Raw genomic sequence first — 25,649 nt, forward strand, 5'->3', positions numbered from 1 at the left:
ATATATATATATATATATATATATATATATATATATATATATATATATATATATATATATATATATATATATATATATATATATATATATAAATAAATAAACACACCAAACATCTTTAATATATATGTATATATATATATATATATATATATATATATATATATATATATATATATATATATGTATATATATATATATATATATACACAGCAAAATATGGGGACCCAAAACAACTCTATGGGTGTTAATTTCAACACTTTGAAAGTGTCTCATGGGGTCCACTCAAAACAGAGTTAAATCAACACTTTCAAAAGGGTTGGCACATTGACACCGAAGTAAGGGTTAATTTTAACTCTGGCCAGAGTTAAAAAATTTAACTATATTTAACACCGCCTGGTGTAATATATTGTTATTTTATTCAACTCTCTTGAGTGTAAATATGGTAAAAAGGTCAAATAGACTGTAAATTACAAAAGAAAAAACATTTTATTTGAAAACATTCACCACTTCAACAATTCATTCAGTTTTTAAAATGCAACAATGTCAAATATGCTTTAAATGTTTTATTAGTACAGACAGTATCAACAAAATATGTATGACCAGTGCTCAAAAAGGCTGTTTCAGTCCTTTGGTCCAAACTTGATGTGTTATCAGAGCAATTTGAAAGTTCAATATAGCGTCACTCATAGTTTACTTCTGAACTCATAGTTTTCTTCTGAAATTACATTTTAAACAACTTGGCTTGCAAATCTTTCACTTCTGGTGTTTCCTTGGTCCTCCATATCAAACAGAGCAGTTTAAATGAAGGTATAAATGCTGTAAACTTGTGTGAAAACAAACTGGAGCTAGGAAATCTCATCAAGCATGTCCTGTGAATGAAGTGCTTCCCAGCCACAGGATGACCTTTTTATCCATGACGATGTAGTAGCTGCTGATCGCTCGTCTGGTGGTTCTTGATGCAAGGATATAGGGTGATGCTCATCTAAGAACTCTTCAAGACTCCAGCATGACTAAGAAAAATGTTTGAAAACAAATTGCAATCAAATTCTATGATATATTTAAAAGAACATTTAAAGTAAATAAAACATTCAAGAAATCTAAACTCACCTTTTGAAAATCTTCATGATGATCCACAACTTGACTCTCCCAGCTGGTTGATGTGACAGGATATGGAAAAGTAGAAAAAACACATATATCACTGTTGGATCTCCAAAAACAATTAGGTTAACCACTATGACTAGAACTGGACAAACAGGCAGCTGTCTGTCCACAATCCTGAATTTAACACAACACTTGGAGCAAAATTTACAGGAGCTTAAAATCTTTTATATCATTTAGTGATGCTGATTTCCCCAAAATATTGGCCACAGTGTAAAAAATATTCATAAACTTCGTAAACAACAGTTTTCTGTAAGCGTGTGCGTGCGTGCGTGTGTGTGCGTGCGTGTTTCTTTACCAGATTCAACTTGTTAGGTCCTTTCAGGTCCAGTATTGAGGCCACCTTTACTGGAGTCTAGCAGATGTTTCAGGTCCAAATATAACCTAAAATATTAGGATAAGCAGAAGTGGAAAAGTGCAAAGTAAAGAGCAAAACATTATTTAAGTAACAGTTCACCCACAATACAAAACTTATCACCTTCATGTCATTCATTATTCTTTAATGCTCTGATACCCTCTTAGCTTATTGTGAAACAAATACAGAACTTTATCAAACATACCTTCATTATTATCACCACATATGACCAAGAAGGTGTGCTTGGTCATTTCACCAACTCTGGAAATACACCATCCATCTCTAATCAGCCACCGTCACAGGGTCTTGTGTTATTGTATAGAGAACTGTGGCTGTTAAAAAAAACAACAAAAAATTAGTATCTAACACATATGCATAACCTTCAGATAAAAAAAGAGAGATGAACATCACAAAGTATGCCTCACACTTTTTCAGATATCTTTTGATTCAGATGTTGATTATTGATAATAAATCTACAAATCAAACCTGTATCATCATTAGGCTGCTCAAATATGAATCAGTTGATTAATTTTACAGACAGGTGGCTGTTTACAACGCACTAAATTGTCTTTAATAAAAAGGAAATGTTGTGCACAGTACATGCTAAGTTTAGCCTATAGTTTTAAGCACAATATCATGCGGGAGAAAAAGCTTGACTAAGATGTTCCTGACTACAGAAATAGCCTAACTTACTAACGTCAGACATCCCGAGTTGGGAAAAGTCATTTTCGGGGGATACAGAGTTGATTTGCGGGAGGTAGCGGGAGAGATGAGTACCTAAAGAACAATGGGATGAGTTGCGCGCGACGTACCTAAAGAGCGGTGGGGGTGACTTGCGCGCGACGTACCTGAAGAGCTGGGAGGGATGCGGTGGAGAGGGGTGTGCAAAGTGTTTAATGACCGGGCGGGAGACGCGCGATTTCCGGGAGATTATCATTCATTTGCGGGCATCTACTTGGGCATCTGGGAGTCTCTGTGCATTTGCGGAATAACGTTATTGTTAGTCCCACAACTTCCGGGAGACTTCTGTAACCTTAAAAGTCTGAGAAAGTGCAAACGCGGTCATTTAAAGACATTAATGTTAACATTCCGACTTTAATGGTTGTAAACGCTTATAATTCAAGCGTACGTTATCACGCGAGTCTATGGACTAACGGTAATATGGACGGCCACGAATGAACCAGTTTAAAAGGGCCGCGGTGTTTAAAACAACCAAATTAACGTACACGAATAACAAACAATCATATGTTTTAGTCAGGAAGCCTTTTACAAGTAAGCATATGTTCATTTACTCACCAGATATGTTTTAGAAACTCTCCAGAGCTCATGGAAACCGTCCTGTGTTGCCGTTAGCATCCGGGCAGAGTAGGCTAAGGTTAGGCTGCTCCGGTGATTCCCTCGCTAGTTTGCTTCGAATTAAAGGAGAAGTGTCGATTTTATTTTACAGATGGGTAACAACGCACAAAATGGCATTAAGCGTGACAGAAATGTGTTGAACATGTACATTTGATGTTTTTATGCACTATGTATGCGTGAGCATATATAAAAACATTCTTGAAAAGAAGTCAATAGTAATGCAGTTAAGCTAGATACACAAACAACCATGAATGAACCGCAGAAGATTAAAATTGTCACTCCATTCTAAAGTTATTAACTTAACAATATGTTTACAACTGTATTTCCTTAGAGAAAGTCAGTAAAATACCAACATTTAGGTAGTTTGACTCACCAGTTGCTGTTCTAAACCTCAGATGGAAAATGGCGTCTGGAAAATTCTTCAGTGACTGGGGCTGCATGAATTCCCGGATGTTGGAAATAACACCACCAAGTGTAGAAAAGATAACTCCTTGATTTCGCACTGAATAAAATCAATTCTAACTCTTATTATATTCATTTATCAAAATCTAACTCTTTAACGTCAACACTTTACTCTGAAATGCTTCAACACAGAGAATTTAACTCAGATGAATTTGCTGTGTATATATATATATATATATATATATATATATATATATATATATATATACATATATATATATATATATATACTGTATATATATATATATATATATATATATATATATATATATATATATATATATATATATATATATATATATATACTGTATATATATACTGTATATATATATATATATATATATATATATATATATATATATATATATATATATATATATACACACACACATATATATATATAAAACTACAACATTTCAATTTTATTTATTTTTTTTATTTTATGCTACTGTTGATTTTTTTTTCTGTTTATACAATTTTATTTTATTTTCCCTCAACATATTAATTTGGGTGTACTAATTTTTAGACTGTGATCTTCAGTTTATTTTTGTTAGATTGGTTCAAATTTTTAGCTTTTTGCACATAGATATTTTTGTAAAGCATCCTGTAGAAAATACTAATTTAAAAGAGAGATCTGTGATGGGTGTACGTATATAAATATATACACTTTTGATTTTTATTTTCTTTTTTAAATATTTCTCAAAAAATTTTTAACAGAGCAATAAGATTTTTCACAGTATGTCTGATAATATTTTTTCTTCTAGAGAAAGTCTTATTTGTTTTATTTTGGCTAGAATAAAAGCAGTTATTAATTTAAAAAAAAAACATTTTTAGGACAGAATTATTAGCCCCTTTAAGCTATTTTTTCAGAGAATCTACAGAACAAACCATTGTTATACAATAACTTGCCTAATTACCCTAACCTGCCTAGTTCACCTTATTAACCTAGTTAAGCCTTTTAATGTCACTTTAGGCTGTATAGAAGTGTCTTGAAAAATATGTAGTAAACCATTATATACTGTCATCATGGAAAAGATAAAATAAATCAGTTATTAGAAATAAGTTTTAAAACTATTATGCTTAGAAATGTGCTGAAACAATCTTTCCAGAAAAGAACAGAAATTGGGAAAAAAAAATAAACAAGGGCGCTAATAATTCAGGGGGGTTAATAATTCTGACTTCAACTGTATATATATATATATATATATATATATATATATATATATATATATATATATATATATATATATATATATATATAGTGTATATCATATAACTTATTTTTAATCAAACTTACGATTATTTATTTTAATTTTATTTATATTAATTCTTCATTTGTTATTTTAATCAAGATTAATCATTTCAGAGCACTTTAGGAAGTCCTTTCAAATGAATGTTACATTTTTAAAATGAAAACAAAACTATATCTTATCAGGCAAAACAATGTTACTGTCTACCTACAGTTTTAGAGCACAGTTTCTGTTTTCAGAGTGCTTAATAAGCCTTACTAGAAAGTGATGTGAAGCATCACACCTCTCCTAATTTAAAAACTGATAACCTGTTTTTACCCCATTTGTCTGTTACAGAATGTCACTACAGATTGCACGTATCCCCGATGTATTATTCTTGCCATTTAGTTAAGTAGCTTAAAGCTTTAAATGAGCAGCTGGAAACTGTGATAATCACACACATCATTAAGGTACCATTTAAGTGAGCTATTAAGCATTCTGGAGTATTCTCATGTCTTTGTGGTTCTCTTTTAAAGACATCTGTCTTTAAACGAGGGCGCGTTGCTGAAATAGTTTGCTGTTTTAATATTTGATTGAAAAAGAAAAGACAATAATGCAATGCAACGCAATGTAATGCAATGCGATCTAACGAGAAGAAAAACAAAACTATAGATGCCCACCAACTACTAAACCTTTGGTATAAAACTTCAGTAAAGGAGCTCGGATTCCTAAAGATGTACATGTACAGTAACTGTAACTAACTCGTAGCCAGGGGGGGAACTACCAAAAGTCTAAAATTTGTCCCATACATCAGCTTGTCCCATTTTAGACTGCTATGTCATATTTATTGTAAAAAACAAATTGTATATCGAAGAAGGCTAGTGACACTTCACATTTTCACAAGTTTTCAGCAAGTGACATTTGTGCTATTTCAGTCATGGTCTGTTTTTGACTTAAGTAAGTCAGTTTCGGCCAGTGATAATAATAGTGTTTAACATCTAACCACGTAATAAATTGTGCAATTTGATGTAAAGGAATTGTTCTGTAACTATTTAAAGTCTTGTCATTCAATAGAGAAAAAAAAAATTCTAGCAACTTTTAACATATTTTTAATCTTGGACCTTATTCTTGAAACCCAAAATGACAATTAACAAGGTTTGAAGCAAAACATAATATATATATTTTATTACTAATTATGATTAGTTGATTATACATAGTAATAGTAGTTTTGTTATTAATTAATTAATTAATTAATTAATTTAATTATGTAAATGACAAAAATCTAACTGAGTAAAGTTGAATACAGTGTATGGCAGTTTGTTATTTTATTATATAACAGGTCTTAACAGATTCTTAAAATATCTGTTTCTTTCAACGATAGATGGAATAGTAAATTTGTACTTAAGGTTTTTTTTTTCATATTTCTTCATTCAAAATGTTTAATTTAAAACACCAACATTACTTATAAAACTGTCGATTAGCATGTAAAGTTTAAATGCATTTTTGTAAATAAATATTTACAGTAGTAATAAAATAAAGCAATTTGCTAAATTTTAAGACATACATTTGATCCATCAAAAAGAGATTATGATCACCATCCAACAAGCAAATCCAACAAATCTCTATTAACCTACATGCAGTAAATACTACACCTCATTATTATTATTATATTTTTTTTTCTCAAAGGGGAAATGAAGCACTCAGTCAAGTTTACATTATTTTGTAAACTGGATTCCACTTTTATGAAAATATACTAAACACACTTGATTAATGTAACTATTTAGCAGAAAATGGCATATTTTACTATAGATTTTTAGACCTAGGGCGCTGCCATCTTGGAATGTTGCTGCGACTGACGTCACAGGGTTGGTTCTGTTCCCTCAGCTGAACAGATACAATGAAAGTAAGGAAGACTGTAAAGCCTAATTTAACTCAATGCGTGAAGTTGTGGGTGTGGAGCTGCTGCAAATACAAGCATCAGATGTGTGTCAAATATAAAAGTATATATATTTTAATCCATTTTTCCCTTTTAATTACCGATCATTTGATACGCTTTGATTCACCCTCTGTTACGCTGCCTGACTGCCTGTATGTGATTGTAATGGAGCTTGGACAACTGCATCCATACATCTCTGCTATAAATAACTTATAAAGTGGAATGGCAAAGAAAGCGTTCTTGCAGGACTCCCAGAGCTCATCAAGATTCTTTGGATTCATCTTCAATCTCTCCTTCGTCATCTTAGCTCACACATGTTTAAACAAATATAAAGTTCATGTCTGGTGACTGGGCTGGCCAATCCTGGAGCACCTTGACCTTATTTGCTTTCAGGAACTTTGATGTGGAGGCTGAAGTATGAGATGGAGCGCTATCCTGCTGAAGAATTTGCCCTCTCCTGTGGTTTGTAATGTAATGGGCAGCACAAATATCTTGAAACCTCAGGCTGTTGATGTTGCCATCCACTCTGCAGATCTCTCGTACGCCTCGATACTGACTGTTGACAGATTTCTGTGAGAATCCTGGGTCCATGCAGGTTCCAATAGGTCTTCTTGGTCGCGGTGATTGGGATGCAGTTCAACAGATGGTTCAATGGAAAAATCTACCTTCTGCCACTTCTCCAAATGATCAACCAGAGGCCAAGTTATTATTTTTTGCTCTTACAACTGCGATTGATGAAAAGACTTTTGTCAGGTAGTGTATGATACAAAAGTGTATCTTTTGAAAAAGTAGCACCCCAGTGACAGATTTTGTACCTTTATTTCTGAGTGTGTATGGCCCAATTATAATTACTTTGAGGTGTGAAGCGTGACCACACATTTTAAACATAGTTTTATCTGGGTCTCACTAATGTCTTTACTGTGACACACACACAACCACAACCACATACACATAAACCAAAAACAACTCACTTCAGCACCTATCATACCACTTGGTCATGGTTAGCAGCTGGTTTTGCCATAATATTTAATATCCACTCGTCTACCTCAATGTGCTGATTGAAAATTACACAGCTCTCTGGAACACTTCATTCTGATAGTCTGATAGCATAATTGCAACTCAAATCAAGATTGAATTTACTGTTTCATTCGATAAAGTAGCCGTGTACAAGTAAGATAATGTACAGTCAATCGGTCATTATCGCAAAATGAACCTGACAGGGTGATTAAACATTTTTATCTGATTGATTCCTACTTGCTCATGCTTGCCGTTTTAGCAATCAGAGGGGAAAACAGCTTTTGTTTGTTTACTAGATCTCTTATTATCAGCTCAGCTAATCAAGGGGGTTTTATGGGGTGTTAATTCGATAATGAGAAAATCAGCAATGCTTTCTTCAAACTTCTAAAACTTCTTTCAGAAGGTGGAACATTGTCAACACAGGCTCACTGTGAGTACGTGATTCAGCCTGCATTTTCTGAAACTACCAAAACAAACCTAAACATGTGTTTTTGACAGGAGTTTCAAGGTAAAATTCAATCGGGGGCGTATGATGCCAACAACTTATGTTCCTTTTTACACTAATGATATTTACAGAGACATATTATGGCCCGATTCCACTGAGTGGTACAATATGGGTCGGTATGCTTTTATGTCCATTTACAGTTTCAAATGGTACCAAAAAGGGAACCGTACCACTTTTTGGGTACCCTTTCCAAAAGGTACCAAGCACAACTAAAGGGTACCAAAAGGCAAAGCTAGACACGCAGCTGAACGCTATTGGTTTACAGAGAAACTTCAATAGCGTGCGCGTAAGCCAGGAAGATGAAAACCCAGGAAGCGCCATTTTTAAATACACAGCCGAGACATTACATCATAATAATATATACATATAATAACAAGCCACGGTCGACCTGAGCTCAAAAAAACCTTGTCATTGTCTTTTTGAACAGCCACAAAGCCATGAGGAAGAGCAGAATCTGCCATGTGTCCTGTTGTTGTTTATGAGGCCATCTAAAAACGAGAGTGGTTTCACTTTCTCTATTTGCAATCGTTTGCTACGTGTCTATGTTTGAACTAGCAAACTTAAGCTGATGATTTTAATGTGTGCGTGATTATTGAAGTGACATCCTTTTAGAAGAGGACAAAGGCGAGTGACGTGCCAAAAAACAAAGGAGTAAATGATTCTTTAAGCAACCTAAAACATGAACAAACTGCCAGGCTTAACTATCATTATCGCCTTTTGGACTATTGTGAACTTATAATGTTGTAATTACTTTTTAACAAGATGTTAACATTAAATGTGCTGGCGAAGAATAAAAATGAATGTTTTGTATTGACTGTATATGCTTCCAATCGTTTATGAAGGAGCTGAGCCAAAAGGCAAAGCTTTTGAATTACCAGTCAATCTAAGTTCCTACTCTTACCTATGGTCATGAGCTTTGGGTCATGACAGAAAGGACAAGATCTCGGATACAAGCGGCCGAAATGAGTTTCCTTTGCAGGGTGGCAGGGCGCACTCTTATGTATAGGGTGAGGAGCTCTGACACTCGGGAGGAGCTTTGAGTAGAGTCACTGCTCCTCCACATCGAGAGAAGTCAACTGATGTGGCTCAGGCATCTGTTTCGGATGCCTCCTGGATGCCTTCCAAGGGAGGTATTTCAGGCACAGCACACCGGGAGATGGCCCCGGGGAAGACCCAGGACCAATGAAGGGACTATGGCCGTACTCACACTAGGTACAGTTGCCTCGAACCGGGCCAAAGCACGCTTGTCCCCCCTCCCGTCTCCCCCGAGAGCCCGCGCTCACACCATATCGGGCCTCGGCACGCTTACGTCATCGCTGCTGCGCTGTTCAGAAGCGCTCTCTATGGCAAGCCTTTTTAGCATTTAAATCTTTGTTCTGACTCCATAAATATATTTAGAGATTTCTCTAATTATATTTTGACTAGTTATAAGTATAATTCCACTACTCAGAATGACAATTAGAGATATCTGCAATTACAATTGTACTAGTACGAAATCAGATTGAAGATATCTGCAATTATATTATGACTAGTCATATTCCTCCATTGACTTCCATTGAAAAATATTTGCAGATATCTCTAAATGAGTTTTGACTAGTCACAATTGTAATTAGATATATCTCCAACTGAGTTTTTACTAGTCATAATACATTTGGAGATATCTTTAATTAGTCATATTTAGAGATATTTACAAATATATTTGAAGATATCTCTAATTAATTTACTAATAGTCGAATTACAGTTGTAGATATCTAGAATTGGATTTTTGACAAGTCAAATTGTGTCACAAATTGTGACTATAGTCAAAACTTATTTAGAGATATCTGCAAATATTTTTTAATGGAAGTCAATGGAGGAATATGACTAGTCAGTCATAATATATTTGCAGATATCTCCAATCTGACTAGTCAAATTATAATTATGACTAGTCAAAATATAATTAGAGATATCTCTAAATATATTTATGGATAGTCTGAACAAGTTTTAAATGCTAAAATGGCTTGCCATACGCTCTCACCCAGTAGCACAGTGGAGATTTCTCTAGTTATATCCTTTCAGTCGTTTTTTATGCATTGACATGCAGTCAAATATTTCGCCAAACAGTCCTTAGGGATGCGGTGACACGCAGTCAGATATTTCGCCGAACAGATCCGCCACTTTTGGCGCTCATAAACAATCATAAAGCTCTCGTGCTGCTGGAATAAGGAGGTCTGCTGAAGGCGCGCAGCTGACGTGCAGTGAGAAGTTTGCGTCTTTAATAAACTACGGCAGTTTGCGATCACTGAACAGTAAGAATGATTAATAAATCCACATGAAACAGTCCCTTAAAAGTCACGTATCGCTTTCAGTTTCGGGCTTTGGCGCGTTTTGCACTCACACACAAGCGTACCGCGCCAAAGCCCAAGTGATCCGCTTCCAGGCACACCTCTTTCAACCGGGCCAGGGCCGGCCAAGTGAACCGTGCTTGAGCCTGATTCAGCGCTCACACTTCTCAAACGATCCGGGAAACGGGCCTGGGCACGGTACGGATGGCATAGTGTGGGTAGGCCCTATGTCTCTCGGCTGGCCTGGGAAAGCCTCAGGATCCCCCCAGAGGAGCTAAAGGAGATGTCTGGGGTTCTCTCCTAAGACTGCTGCCCATGCGACCCGGCCCCGGAAAAGCGGCAGAAAATGAATGAATGAATGAATGAATGTATGCTTTGGGAATTTTGTACTTGTAACTGGTAACATTTCAGAGACTGGTTTTAGATTTATTAGTTTGCTAGGTAATTTGTATGACAAGCCCCGCCTTCTCATAGACATGTATTGACCTTATTCTCCGCCGACGAGCGGGCGCTGCCATTTGAATCTTTTTGGCACGAGACTTCCGGTCTCATTCACTTCCATTCATTTTTAGACATTAAAAACTGCTCGTTTCGCTGTTTGATGTTGCAAACTGATATTTCCTTGTTATATTATTCTACTTGGTCTGTATAGTCATGCAAACATTTGTTTGTAGAGCAAGTAGTTTGACCGTTTTTTTGCCGTTTATTATTCCTTGTCATTTCTCCCACAGGCGACTGAAACGGAAGTTCTAAGACAATCGCGAAAACAGGCGCACTTCCACATTTTAGAATAAGGTCAAAAAGAGGACGTGTATCTGAAACGTAGCCTAAGTAATCTTTTTAAGATTCGCCAAAAATGTAGAAAGTTCCCCCTAGTGGATTTGTCATCTGAAACGAGCAACAGAACCAACATATTTCAGATCTAACAAAAATAAAGGCTGAGGCACGTATTTACAATAAAATGTTCTTGCTTAGCTTGGTAATTCGGAAATATGGTGAAGTGAAAATTATGCTTGGATCCACACCAAAACAGCCCAAGTTTGCTTGAATGTATGCTGAATCATGTCAATGCGCACCAATGTTAACCTGACAAGTAGTGACGTGAGGAACACATCAAACCAACTAGCTAGATTGACAATCCAACGAATGTCAGTGGCCGACTGTCAGCTTGGTCTTTAGAGTTGATTCCAAAAAACAACATGGTGTTGCTGTAGTATCAAAAAGGATGGAGGTTCTACTTAAAAAATTAAATAAGTTTTAATAGAAGGTGTTAACAGAATACATTGCATTTAGTTGATACTAAGCTTATTAAAAAGTAGAGTAGAGAGCCTTACCAGCCGCCTTCTCTCCTCTTCCATGGTGTGCAGCAGCTTGGAAAACTCTTTGAAGGACTGAGCTAGAGAAGAAAAATAGACTTATTAATCCATCTGCATTTGCCGGTTAAAGTTCAAACATATAATAATAACTTAATTCATATGGGTCAATAGTAACGCAGTTAAGCAAACGCTGTTAGCATTGATTCATAGCCACAACCACCTATACAAATGATTCATCATTTAATAAGAAAACAGAATGAACAACAGACATTTTCTTTTAATGTATATTAATACAGAACAGTCAGAAACAAAATCTCAAATTCTCTTTGGTCATCAAAAAAAAAAAATATGAAATAGCCTTGTTCAATAATTTATCCATTACCGAACAGAAAGGCTTTCAGGTGAAGGTGACGGGTTTCGGTTGTTAAAGTTTAACATGAAATGTAATTCTGAAATATTTCAGTCTCATGCTTCCTTTTATGTCTTTCTCCATCTGTGGTAAATGCCATGTGGTTAATCAGTCTAGATGATGACATCATGGCAATGCATAACCCATATTGTAGTATCCATTCATTTATTCAGTCCCTAAGGGCTACAGACTCTCGAACACACAACGTCAGACTAGTGTTCAATCTTGAAGCATACAATATATGTAATACTGTAATGTGCTGGACTAATTGTGTTTTAGGGATTAAGTGTGCTGTTTATTAATGTGGTCCAAAACTAAACCAAAGGCAATATTTGAAGTTTTCCTAAAGTTTTTGTCATGACGTTTGCTATAAACGGGCGATAATCTTCAGCACAGTGCGCATTTGTATGTGTGTGGGTGTCAAGAGTCCAGAAAAGCAAAGTTAATAAAAAAAAGGATGATTGGACAAAGAGGTATGCATTCATTTTGCTCCAATCCAGAACTAGACTGTTTTGTTTGAAATGAAAGTTGCTAAGTGCAGAGGCAGTTCTAATTTAAAGGGCCATGAAACCCCCTCGTTTCAGCATTGTGTTTTTACACCTCTACTTTGGAAAAAGTCAGAAAAGTGGGCGTGTCCAGCTCTGTTTAGGGGGGGAGTGTCGGAGGAAGAAAAGCGGCTTGGTATGGGAGTGTCTATTTGGGCGTGCTGAATTTCAGAGTCAAAACACACAACCACAGCGGACAATGTGACTGTGTTTACATGGACATCTGTAGTCAAATTATTTGCCAAATTATTAAATGGTGGACTTTAACTGCAGTTTGGCTCTTTCATTCAGGGAATTCATTAATGTCCCTCCCGACAAACGTGATATTTGATTCGAGGCGCTGCTCTAAGCGTGTATTTTTCATGCAATGTTTGATACCGCACGGCGAATGAGAGAAAAAAAAAACTCAGCATTTCCCAGAAACTTAGATACACACGGCAGGTAGCGTCAGAAAGCCGCGTGTGTTATTCCGGTCACAAAATCCAACACGAGGTTATAGTTTGGTTGTAACTGTTAGTGCTAACTATTGCACTCGGTGCAATAGTTTGTTTGATACGAATAAAATACAAACTGAATAAACAAAGAGCACTGGTCGCTCACTTACCAAATCTGTAGAGACAGGACAATCACCAGCAACTAGAGCCGCGTCTTTATTTAGAGGAGACTACAAGCGAATCTGGATCTCAGCGTTTGCAGATGAGAACAGCTCTCAGGTAAACAATAATCCTCCTTAGACACGTAAGTTATTGTTGTCGCGCGTCGCGTACACTGTAATCCACACGTGAGTCTGCGCTCTCACAGAGAGAAAATGAAAACGAAACTTAACTGCAGCAAACTATAAAAGCAACACTTTACGCTTGTTTTGCCAACACAACGTGGCGTCTTTGCCGTCTACACTGTGACAGTAATGAATATTAATGAAGTTGCACAATAGAGCGCGCTGATTGGTTTGAACCAAGCCTTATTCATGCATTAATGCAACACACTGTAAGACGTAATAAGACTCACTCTGGCACAGACGTCCAGTCTGCACGCTGGAATACACGCTATTATGTCATGACCGTGACGCAGCTTCAAAAATTCGTTTCAAACAGGAAGTACGAATTTGCTTGAAATAACGCAAAAACAACCAATTTACACTTTTTAGTGAAATATAGGTGTCCTAATAGTGTTTTTAGCAGTGTGGGACACATATACGACTGTCAACAGCTCAAAAAATGTGTTTTGGTTTTTCGTGACCCTTTAAATGGCATCCTGGGGGAACTACCCCATATCCTACTATTCCCCACTGCCCCTTAAAAAAATGTAGAACCAAATAGAAAGAATGTGGTTGACCTTTTATTACTCACAATTGAACAAATATAATTGACTCAAACAAACAAATTGAAATGTTACTAATATTTCACTACATCAGGATCTTTCTTGTCTTTTTTGCAGCAAAGTCATCAATTATATCATCATATAGCCCATTAATGTACAGGGGTGTTGCTAGACAAAATGGCCATGCCCCACTACCCAAAAACATATATTTTAATTATTTAGTATACATAAATACGAAGTCAGAATTAGATTGTTGTGGTCTCCACAATCTAAGGAAAACAAGCTACACATAAACACAAATGTATGCATGCACAGAGTCTGCTCTGTTCTAAAGACACCGTAGTATGGATTGGACCACATGTGCGAGTTGGTTCAGACCACAGACCCACTGGAATGATAAAGTGATTAAGATATTGAGAGACCAAATGGTTAGACAACATTAATGTTACTATTAAACTGTTGCTGTCATCAGTTATCAAATATGGCTTTAGCAAGATAAACGGCTCTGGCCAAGCTCTGACATAGACAAATACTACCATATACATGAAAAAACGAAAAGCTCCTGTTCGTCTCACCTGTTTCAGTGGAAATGTCATTAAAACATTGAATTAAACAATATAAGATCTTCATCATACTCAGAGATGCTCTAGAACACAGTTTCAAATACTGCTGTTTCTCCTTTAACATTGCACTTGTTCTCAGTTAGAATACATGGCTATCACTAAATGGCTTAAAATTAAATAAAAGATGTATTTTCGAGATTTACCGTAGGGCTAACTGGCAAAACCTTGACCCAAGTGGCAAATGCAGCACTAAAAGGTAATTCAGTCCCGTGTAGGGGTGACCTGTGAACTGAAAATAGCTTTATTTCCTATAATCTCCATTAAGTCCTTGAGCACTTAACCCAAAAGTACAACCAGAGATACTGGGGCTTACAATTAGCGTAATGTGAGCTATACTTGGAATTAAAAGAGTGAGATAAATGACAGATCACTAAGCAGGAGTGGACAAGTAACACTGATTGTAAATTACATGTGCATTAAATCCTCTGAAGTGAGATAGAACTACAAAGTCTTCCATATGAGAACTTTGAGGACAACAAACACTTAATACACTTAAAATCTATTACTATTAGATTTAAATATTTGTTATTATACTTATTATTATACTAACGAAACCCGGTGCTAATAGGGCACGGTTACCTATGTAACTGGTATGCATTAAACCAAATCAGTATATGCATTTTGGTAGCTGATTTTAGTGCCACTGGTGCTGTGACAAGGACGACCCGGACTCATTCTAAAAATACATTTCTGGAGAAGGCCAAATGTTTTTGACTATTACATAAATGCAACCCTCATTATTGATACGTAGCCCTATATACTCTTCTGGATATTGTGAAATACATCCCAGGAGATACATTGTTTGTGCAATTATGTCTTCGTTTTGCAATTTTTGTTTACGCAAATCCTCTAGAGGTCGCTGTGTACACTTTCTGAGACCTCAAATTTATTTTCGTGAGTGCCATTCGCTCCTGCAGTTCTGCAAGTCCACTAGAGTCCGCTGTCGACTGACTGAAGGAATGACGGACCAACCAATTCCCCCACCCACTCCCTTCCCGAAACCCAGCCGATAGTGTTTTTTTTTAAAGCACTAATTGACCTGATCACCCCCTTCCCTAATCCCAACTGACGATGTTTTCAAAAGCAATGCAGAAAAAGAAAAAGCTTTACCTGACTTTTACTACGTTTTCAGATTTTAACACATTATAACTCTGTTATTTACTCAAATCAAGGGTCAACTCCTCTCTGTGTTTCAAGTCCGCAAACGTACATGGTGAGCTACTGGTCAAACTGGTAACAGTGGAAAAGCTGACCACATGAAGGTAAGCGGTCCCGTTAGTAGCACGAAAATAAACAGAAGCCACTGGCGACGTCATACCGCCCCATAATGTTCGTTTAAAAAACAAAATGCAGCCATTTGGCGACATAATTCGCACTCTCCAGTAATGTATACGGGGGTACGTTTTCACAATGAGTCTGTGTTGTATATATGCTTTATGAAGCCATACACACTCCTCAATGACACCCATTCCTCATCCAGTGTTGGCACTGCCCTCTGTGTCTTGCTGGAGCTCAACGGCAGCTTGTGAAGGCTCAGAACAGCACTTGATGCCACCAATCTCTCCCTCGCTTCATTTAAACACGCTGTGGATGAGAGACAGCTGCTGGACTTTACCTCCGCTTCAGCTTGGACACTTGGTCAGGTTCAGCCTGCCAAGTCTATAAACACAATTATCAAACCGTCGGTCCAGATAGGCTGTCCACTCTCTTTGGGTCCATTTACGCTGTCTGGCTTTTAGCAGCCACGGACAGCTGAATGCAAGACTGCCATTTCCCAGCTGACTCCAAAACACCCATTAATGCAAGACATGCACACACACGCTCACTGTTAGAGCTGGGGAAGAGTATTCGTCTTGATATTGTTAAGTCTTTTAGTCAAGATCAAAACAGTTGTTCTGTATTGGTTTAAAATAATGGTTGTTGCTTTATGTTTTTTTTCCAGTCTCAAGTCAAAGATTATTAATATGGTTTAAAGCCTGAATAGTTTTCTCCTTATTTAAAGGTATATAGTTGTATATAGCAGCAATATTTACCTAGAAATATTTACAAATTAATTTAATTTGTAATTTAAGTGATGCAAACAAATTGATTTATTGAAATGGCACACACTTTATCTTAAATAAATCCTGAAAATTACAATATTCAGTGTTCATTTATTGCAGCACTACAGTATTATATATATAGCTAGGCCCACACGGAATCTGCGCGTGCACAAATCTACTGATTTCTGCAATATTTTAGCCCATTATTTAGTCTATTTCTTTACTTGTGTAAATGTGTGTACATATATATATATATATATATATATATATATATATATATATATATATATATATATATATATATATATATATATATATATATATAATGAATTATTATTAATATTATTACACTAAAACATTTTATTTATTCATTGTATTTATTTATTTAATTTATTTTATTGACAGTTTTATTATTTAATTATATATATATATATATATATATATATATATATATATATATATATATATATATATATATATATATATATATATATATATATATATATATATATATAAAACTTTGTGTAGGAAGAATATAGCAGCCTGAAGGCTTATTATACCCAGTTTGATAAGGAAGTTGAGAGTACAAAGAAACAACCTTAAGATTTTGTAACAGACTGTTTACAGCTCTGGAATCAGCCCTGAATCTTTGTGCGACCTGACCCAAACCTCCTGTCTCTACCCCTATCTAGATTGACGTACCTATTAGGAATTGTTTATCTTCGCTTTAACTAATCAAAAGCTTTAACCTGAGTTAACACCATTTGCAGTTTTGTATTTGCTGTGTTGTTGTTACTGTAAATCAAAAGGTCGAAATATATTTGCTCTTTTCTCAATCAGTTTTTTTCAATTTATTATTAAAAAATATATATATATTTTTATGAAAAAATATTACTAAAATTTTACTTGTAAATTACAGTAGTTTATCTAACTCTAGATAAATCCAGCAGAAGTGTATACTACACGCTTTAGGAAAAAGCAAGCATCTGTGTATTTATTTATCAGAAGACCGATACGGCGAAAGCGAGAAACTGAATGTGAAAAGATAAGAAGCACAGAACAGGAAATGAGAGGGAGAAAGTGAGAGAGGCTTGATGTGGAAGATAAAGGCAGGAGCTGTGGATAAATGCCTCTGCTGAACTATATGAGGCACTTAAGGCAGGATATAGCGGCTAAAAGGGGTTAGAGCGTATGTATCATTCACAGGTTAATAGGGAGAATGACAGAAGTGATGAGTCATTCTGTGAAATGGCTTTTGGCTCGGGACAGAAGAGATTTGGCCAACACTCATTTGAGAAGGACTGATGAGAAAGGCAGACATGGAATCGCCCTCTCATTTAGAAACCCCTAATGCACTATCCATAAATCAAGACCAGCCACACATGATACTGTGCTTCAACAGGAAACATTGTTAAAATCTTTTGAAATGGCTTGATAAGCACTGTTATCTGTTCTTTGCCGCAACATTCACCACTGCAACAACTAAAAAAGTTTCATCATGGTACAGTGAATCTATCATTGTCATCATTTGTTTGAATTGTGTCCATGAGCCTAGCTTTCTTGTGTTTCCTTTCAGGCAAGGTTTGTTTCCATTGTTTGAATAGTTTCTGATTATGCTCACCTGTGCCTCATTTAGTTTCACCGTTTGCTTCTGTTTACACTCTCGTGTGTTATTGGCACTATTGGCGATTGTACATACATTGTTATTCTCATTTTATTCCATTGTATCATGTGTTTATTGAATAATTGTTTATGTTTATATATCTGCTTCAAGCTTTGTTGGCATTTGCATGTATGTATAACGAATGGGTACATTATGTCTATCACTGACATCTTTTGTTTTAATTGTGTCTATGGGCCTAGCTATTTTCTGTTTCCTGTCCGGTAAGTCTCGTTTGCATTGTCTCTGATTATCCTCACCTGTGCCTCATTTAGTTCCACTGTTTGCTTCTGTTTACACTCTTTGTTCTTTGTAAGGACAGTATTGGTTTATGTACATACATTGATATTCTCATTGTATTCATTAGTATCATGTGTTTATTAAATAACTGTTTATGTTTATATATCTGCTTAAAGCTTTGCCAGACCGCACACCACACACCAGCTGATTGGTGGAGAGGAGACAGATTGATGAAGCATCATGATATGGGGAGGGCTAGGAGGCTATGATGGACAGAGGCCAGTGGACAGATTTGGCCAGGATGACGGGGTTAAACCCCTACTCTTTTTCGAAGGACATCCTGGGATTTTTAATGACCACAGAGAATCTGGACCTCGGTTTAACGTCTCACCGGAAAGACGGCGCTCACTGAGCAGTATAGCGTCCCCGTCACTATACTGGGGCATTAGGACCCACACATACCACAGGTTGAGCGCCCCCTGCTGGCCTCACTAACACCACTTCCGGCAGCAACCTAGCTTTCCCATGTGGTCTCCCATCCAGGTACTGATCGGGCGCAGCCCTGCTTAGCTTCAGTGGGCGACCATGTGGGAGCTGCAGAGAGCTAGCTGCTGGCAAAAACTCCAAAGCTATGAGTATACTCTCTGTTGTGTTTAGGGCAGTATTTGTTATTACTATTCTCATTTTATTCCCTTGTATCATGTGGTCATTAAATAATTGTTTATGTTTTTATGTCTGCTTCAAGCTTTGCAGGGCATTTATGTATATTTAAAGGCTTCATTTTAGTTTAATAGCCAAGCATTTTATTTGACATCACCATTCTAGGCAGCATCTGATTGGACAAATGTCTGAGGAGTAGAAAATGAGACATCTTATGCTTGTATCATACTTGATGTTAACCTGATCAGTCCATATTGCCAACTCATTTATTCAACAGATATTAAATGAATCCACAATATTTTAATGACATTTTTTATGTATTTAATCTCAGTTATATAGCATAACCAACATAAAGTTATCTTAAAATATATATACATTTATTAATTTTTTTAAGATAATGCTTCAAACTGTTTTAATAAGTCAAAAAATGTTGTCAAGGTAAAAAAAAAATATTCAAAAATATTTATTGTGATGCTTACATGAAAAGGCGAGGGCTGCAAAATATCATGTTATCAAAATTTAGTATTTAATAATTTAAGAAAAAAATATTTATATATTATATATATATTTTATTCATTTTGCAGAAAAAACATACATTAAAAACCTTAAAATTAAATGTAAAGTTTAAGGTGTAACACATTTTACATTTATTTTTATTTGATAGATAAGCAGGAAAAATGGCATTTGTTTAGAGTAATTATGTGTGTTATGGTGAATTAGATATCATAATTATCATATAATTGTATGTCTATGATTAGTTTTATCCAAGGCAAGTTTGGTTTAGGTAAAAAATCTGATCCCCAAAAGACCTGACCCACTTTCTATAAAATAAATGTAAAATTTTATAGGAGGTACAAATAAAAAAAAAAACCTGCTTGAGAGTTCTTCCACATAACATTTTTAGCTTTATACCATTTCCCTCCATCCTGATCTAAAAAATTGACATCACGACTGAGCAGCTCTGTTTTATAAGTCCCATCGAGCGCCACAAAAAAAAAAGAGGAAAGTAGAAGATGACAGAAAGCCTGGGCGGTAACAGCCATCGTCCCATCACACCTGAAGTGAAACAGTCCTGCACTTTTAGGACAATTAATATTTCTATAGCTACATCAATCTTTCTGTGAGATTGATTTCAGGATAACTGCTGTGGATTGTGAATGTCACAGCAGGAAGTCCTGGAATGAAATCGATAGGAGGTCGAGTGACCCCGTCTGTGCGCTCAGACAGACTGCTGATACCACGCAGACCGGCTGGAGCTTCAAAGTGGATTGCGGCTCAGCTCCATCAAGATTCTGGTCCCACTGCATACGAGGGGTCCGGTCAAGTCACTCGAAAGCTCACTTTCATCGATGACCAGATTGATTTCACAAGACAATTACATTTTTCTTCAGTAACAGTAATCTTACCCTTTTAGGGCCAGGACACAACAGAAAAATCAGACACTGTCAAAACTTTCCATGAAGAGTGACAGACGAGAACTTCTTTCTAGTAGCCTTTTCAGCGGTCAATGGCATATATGGTTAAGCAGAGTTATGAATTTATGTATTTTAAATACTGTATTTAACTAGTGACATTTAGCGAAATGCTCATCTTTAGAGTTTATTTCTCTATAATCAACCCACAGCTATGTTTCCACCAACTTATTTTATGTGCGTTTTGTAATATCGCATAAACAAATGCAAACGAAACTGCAAAGATGCACAGAAATTTTGAAAATGTGCAGAAAATGTAGGCACACAACTGAGAAGAATTAACTGTTAATCCAATTAGGACGATGTTGACCAGTTTGGCATCGTACAATGTCTAATGTGAATCATCATGATGGACAATGGCATTGTGAATTAATTATTCATGAATAATTAAATTATTCATAACAAATTATTTATTTGTAGCCTACCGTTTCAACTACCTGCCCTGCATGCAACATCATTTATTTTCATTCATTCATTTTCCTGAGGCTTAGTCCCTTTATTAATCCAGGGTCGCCACAGCGGAATGAACCGCCAACTTATCCAGCAAGTGTTTATGTAACGGATGGCCTTCCAGCCACAACCCATCTCTGGGAAACATTTATTTTCATCATTAATTATTATAGTAGAACAGTTTCTCAAGCAGTTTGTGAAGCATTTTGGAAACAAGAGATGAGCCCTTGTCTAATGCGCCAACTGACTTGAGAAACCTGTTCATGCCTTCGACAGAATTTAAATGAGCCATTTTAATCTAAATTAATTCCAAGATTGCAGTGAGATTAATCTAGATTAATTCAAAGATTACAGTAAGATTAATCTAGATAAAAAATGATCTATGTCCACCTATAGTAATTAAATAATATTACTCAATAATTAAATTAAAAGTTACACTGTAAAAAGCACACATTAATAGACATATTTTTAATAATATTATTATATAAAACTCTAGTTTTATTCTAGTTTCACATGCCTCAGTTGATGTAGTATAATATATATTTATTACTCAATAATTAAAATTAAAAGTTACACTGTAAAAAGCACACTTTAATAGATATATTTTTAATAATATTATTATATAAAACTCTAGTTTTATTCTAGTTTCACATGCCTCAGTTGTAGTATAATATATATTTATTACTCAATAATTAAATTAAACGTTACACTGTAAAAAGCACACTTTACTAGATATATTTTTAATAATATTATTATATAAAACTCTAGTTTTAGTCTAGTTTCACATGCCTCAGTTGATGTAGTATAATATATATTTATTACTCAATAATTAAAATTAAAAGTTCCACTGTAAAAAGCACACTTTAATAGATATATTTTTAATAATATTATTATATAAAACTCTAGTTTTAGTCTAGTTTCACATGCCTCAGTTGATGTAGTAATATATATATATATATATATATATATATATATATATATATATATATATATATATATATATATATATGAATGTTCCTTATAAATAATCATTCAAGATCAAGGCAAGGCAAGCTTATTTCATTTAGAACAGCTCAGACTTTAGTGTGAGTCAATGGGCTTAAGCCTTGCCAGTGATACCAGAGGGTTAAATTATGAATGACTGAGACTAGTGGACAAATACTGCTAGTTAATTTTAGAAATTCTAGTCATTTACATGAATTCTTATGCATGATGGACTCAAAGAAATGTCCACTTGAAAGATAAGCAATGTGAGATGTGAGCGGCATGATGCAATGTTGCTAAAGACAACAGAAACCATCCAAATCAGTGATTCTGTTTACACTGAAGGCGTTTTATTTTTGACAGACTTGATGCAAGTTAATGGCCTGAATGTCACTTTGTTGTGTCTAATTTCTACTGTAGCTGCTGTGGCACAATATGACCTGACAATGCGTCCAGTGTGAGTCCAGACTGAGAACTGAGTAGGCTCAGTGTAAAAATGCCTTTCTTTGGCATGAATAAAGTCTCCTTTTGCATCAAAACAACCAACGCAATTACATTCTTAAATATTGCATAAAGCCCTCAGACTGACAACTGTGATTTTGCAACTGCATTGTTAGGTTCCTGACACTTTTATATGCAGTATTAATCACAGTCTAAATGAAAGGACTGTGTACAATATGCTGGATTCATGTCAAAGAGATTGCATTAACATCCAGCCACAGGTTTCATCAACATTCAGCTGTGCATCCAACGCGAAATCATTCCGCCACATTACATGTGTAAATCAATGGCCGTAGCTCTATTATTTCCTACTATCAATGTTTCTGTCCATTAAAGCCGTCCATTAGCTAAACAGCCGTGGAGATGTCTTTGTGTCGCTACCTTCCAAAACATTCTCACTATGGCTCACCAAACAACCACTTTGGCCAGACAGTTAATAGTGAATATAAGTTAAATAAAACGCAATGAAATAAAATACAATAAAATAGGGAAAAAATTTAATAAATTAAATTAAATTATAAAATAAAATACAATAAAATTTAAATTAGTTTAAAAAAATATTAAAATAAAAATTAAAAATAAAAATTAAAGATTTATAAAATAATGAAGGTCAATCTGGATCATTAAAAACCCAATCTGACTGCCAGATAGGAATATGGTAAGGTATGGAATATGGTATATTTTATTTTCTGCTGCTTTGTTTTTGTTATTAAAGTGTTATACATTTAACTTGAATTAAATTATTAATTTTGTTTATATTTTATTTTATTTTCATTTTATCATTTTAAATATTTTTTTATTTATTTATATTTAATTGTATTGAATAAAAAATGTTTAATATAAAAGTTAAATACAATATTAATAAATAATCATTTAATTCAAATTAAAAATACATTACACAAATAAACAATAAAAAATTATTATTTCTATTTTATTTCATTTTCATTTGATTATTTTTAATATTTTTTTTCCATTTAATTTTATTGAATACAAAATATTGTAAAAAATTTAATTAAATTAAAAAATAATTATTTAATTCAAATTAAAAATAACAAAAATAAAACAATAAAATATTATTTATCTTCTGTTTTTTAACACTTTTGTTTTTATTTCTATTTAAGTTGACTTAAGATAAAAAAAGAAAGAAATGGAATAAAAAATAATAAAATATAAATGAATAATAATTTAATTCAAATAAAAATAAATAACAAAAATAAAACCAAAATACTATGTATATTTTATTTTATTTTAATTTTAATTTTAAGTTTTGTTTTCGCTACAATTTATTGAAAAAAATACATAACATTTTTCAAAATAAAATGAAATAAAAATATGAATATGAATAAATAATTAAATTCAAACAAAAATAACAAAAATAAAATAATAAAAATATTGTTTATAATTTATTTCACTTTCTTGTGATTATTTTTGTTTGTTTGTTTTTCCATTTAATTTTATCGAATAAAAATATGTCTAAAAAATAAAATAAAACATGAATCATTAATAATTTAATTCTAATAAAAATTAATAACAAAATTAAAACAATACAAATATTATTTATTTTTTATTTTATTTTTATTGTTTTTCATTATTATTTGGCTTTATTTTCATTTAGTTTTATTGAATAAAAATATACTTTATTAAATAAAAATAAAAAAAATGTAATAAAAAATAAAATTTTTTAAAAATAAATGTTTAAAACTAAATTTAAAAAGTTAAATATAATAAATAATTAATTCCTATCTGGCAACCAGATGGGGATTTCAAAGACCCAGATTGGCCTTCTTTATGATCTTGCTTTTGCCACACCTCAACATGTTTAATTAGCTTTTCTCCCCTCAGATGAAGAAGGGGAAAAGGTAGTGGGCTAAACGACAGGTTGCTTTGTGCGACTGAGAATAGCGAAAGACTGAAAGCCAACTGTTAGATGCAGATGGTCTGAGTGTCAAGCCAGCGCACAATGCACAAAGCAGGACAGGAAGATAATAAACACAGTAATGACACGTAAGGAAGAAGAGAAGGATAGGAAGCGAAGAATGGACGCCAAAAGAGACCGAACAGAATGAGTGATCAACCCATCAGAGTGTGTATGAACTCTCAGCACATCTGCTCGTTGCCCACCGAGAGCGAGCGGTCTGCATTTTCCTTAATCTCTGACACAAATCACAATTAGTCACTCTGATCTCTTAAAGGGCTGAGCTGAGACCTTTTTGTCTGGAATGTAAGCAAATCAATACAATACATTATGCATGCAGGGCAGGCAATCTCACCGAGACCTGCCTTGAGCTGTTGAGCTAAGTCTGGATTGGGACAGGATATTAGCATGGCCAACGCTCGCTTCCATACAAGAACACGTTTAATAATCACAAAGTCCTTCTGTGACTACTCACACGCTGAAGATTTCAAAAACTTTGTAATCAGTAGCTGAAAGAAAAAGAGTCAGCGACAAAAAAATCCATTTTACATAACTTCCAAAGAACCTGTATGGAAGTTCCAGGGATAGGATTTGATTAAAATGACAATCCCATCCATCTGGGACAGCGCGCGGGACATTTGGGAAACTATTCCTCAGAGCATTAGAAGAACATTCCATTAAAATGATCTTAGAGTGGTTGAGCACACCATCTTTAATGGGTTTGGAGGGAAATTTTATCACTCAGAAGTTGCTCTTTTACGGCTCAGGCGAGTTAATGGACTGCTTCAGCTGTAATTTATGAATCAACTTTTTTTTTCAGATGTCTCTGATTAAAAATACTCTGACAGAAATGAGGAAACTGCTGAAGAACAGAAAAGGTCAGTTTACATTAAGGATAATAATAGGGAAAAAAGGTGTGTTTCTGTTTCTGAAATGTTTTTGTCAGTCAATAATCACATACTAGGGATGTCCAGATCCGATCACGTGATCGGAAATAGGACCCAATCATGCAGTTTCAGATCAGGACTATATATATAGCTTGAGGGTTAAATTGTACATTTTCATCTCGGGCACTCAAAAATAGTAATTTTTCAAATTAAAGAATTGTTTAGACTCAGATAATAAATAAAGCAAAATAATTAATGATTTCATGTGCGGCCCGGTACCAAC

At 34.6% G+C, this 25,649-nt stretch overlaps 1 protein-coding gene and 1 long non-coding RNA gene across 10 annotated transcripts in view; both read right to left on the reverse strand.

Annotated features, from left to right (window-relative positions):
- arhgap42b (Rho GTPase activating protein 42b) overlaps positions 1–25,649 on the reverse strand; it is a 214,857-nt gene that overhangs the window by 133,744 nt on the left and 55,464 nt on the right. For all 9 annotated transcript variants that reach the window (XM_073930058.1, XM_073930057.1, XM_073930056.1 and 6 more), the window contains exon 3: positions 11,677–11,738. In XM_073930058.1, the coding sequence (XP_073786159.1) occupies positions 11,677–11,738 (62 nt within the window). The remainder of the gene's footprint in view (positions 1–11,676; positions 11,739–25,649) is intronic.
- On the reverse strand, positions 468–3,289 carry LOC141378768 (uncharacterized). The gene is made up of 6 exons (XR_012394103.1): positions 3,243–3,289; positions 2,810–2,922; positions 1,719–1,845; positions 1,457–1,542; positions 1,108–1,150; positions 468–1,010 (listed from the first exon to the last, which is right to left on the reverse strand). It is a non-coding gene; the product is annotated as an uncharacterized lncRNA (long non-coding RNA).

Source organism: Danio rerio, chromosome 18 (assembly GCF_049306965.1).
Source record: "Danio rerio strain Tuebingen ecotype United States chromosome 18, GRCz12tu, whole genome shotgun sequence".
Classification (NCBI taxonomy): domain Eukaryota; kingdom Metazoa; phylum Chordata; class Actinopteri; order Cypriniformes; family Danionidae; genus Danio; species Danio rerio.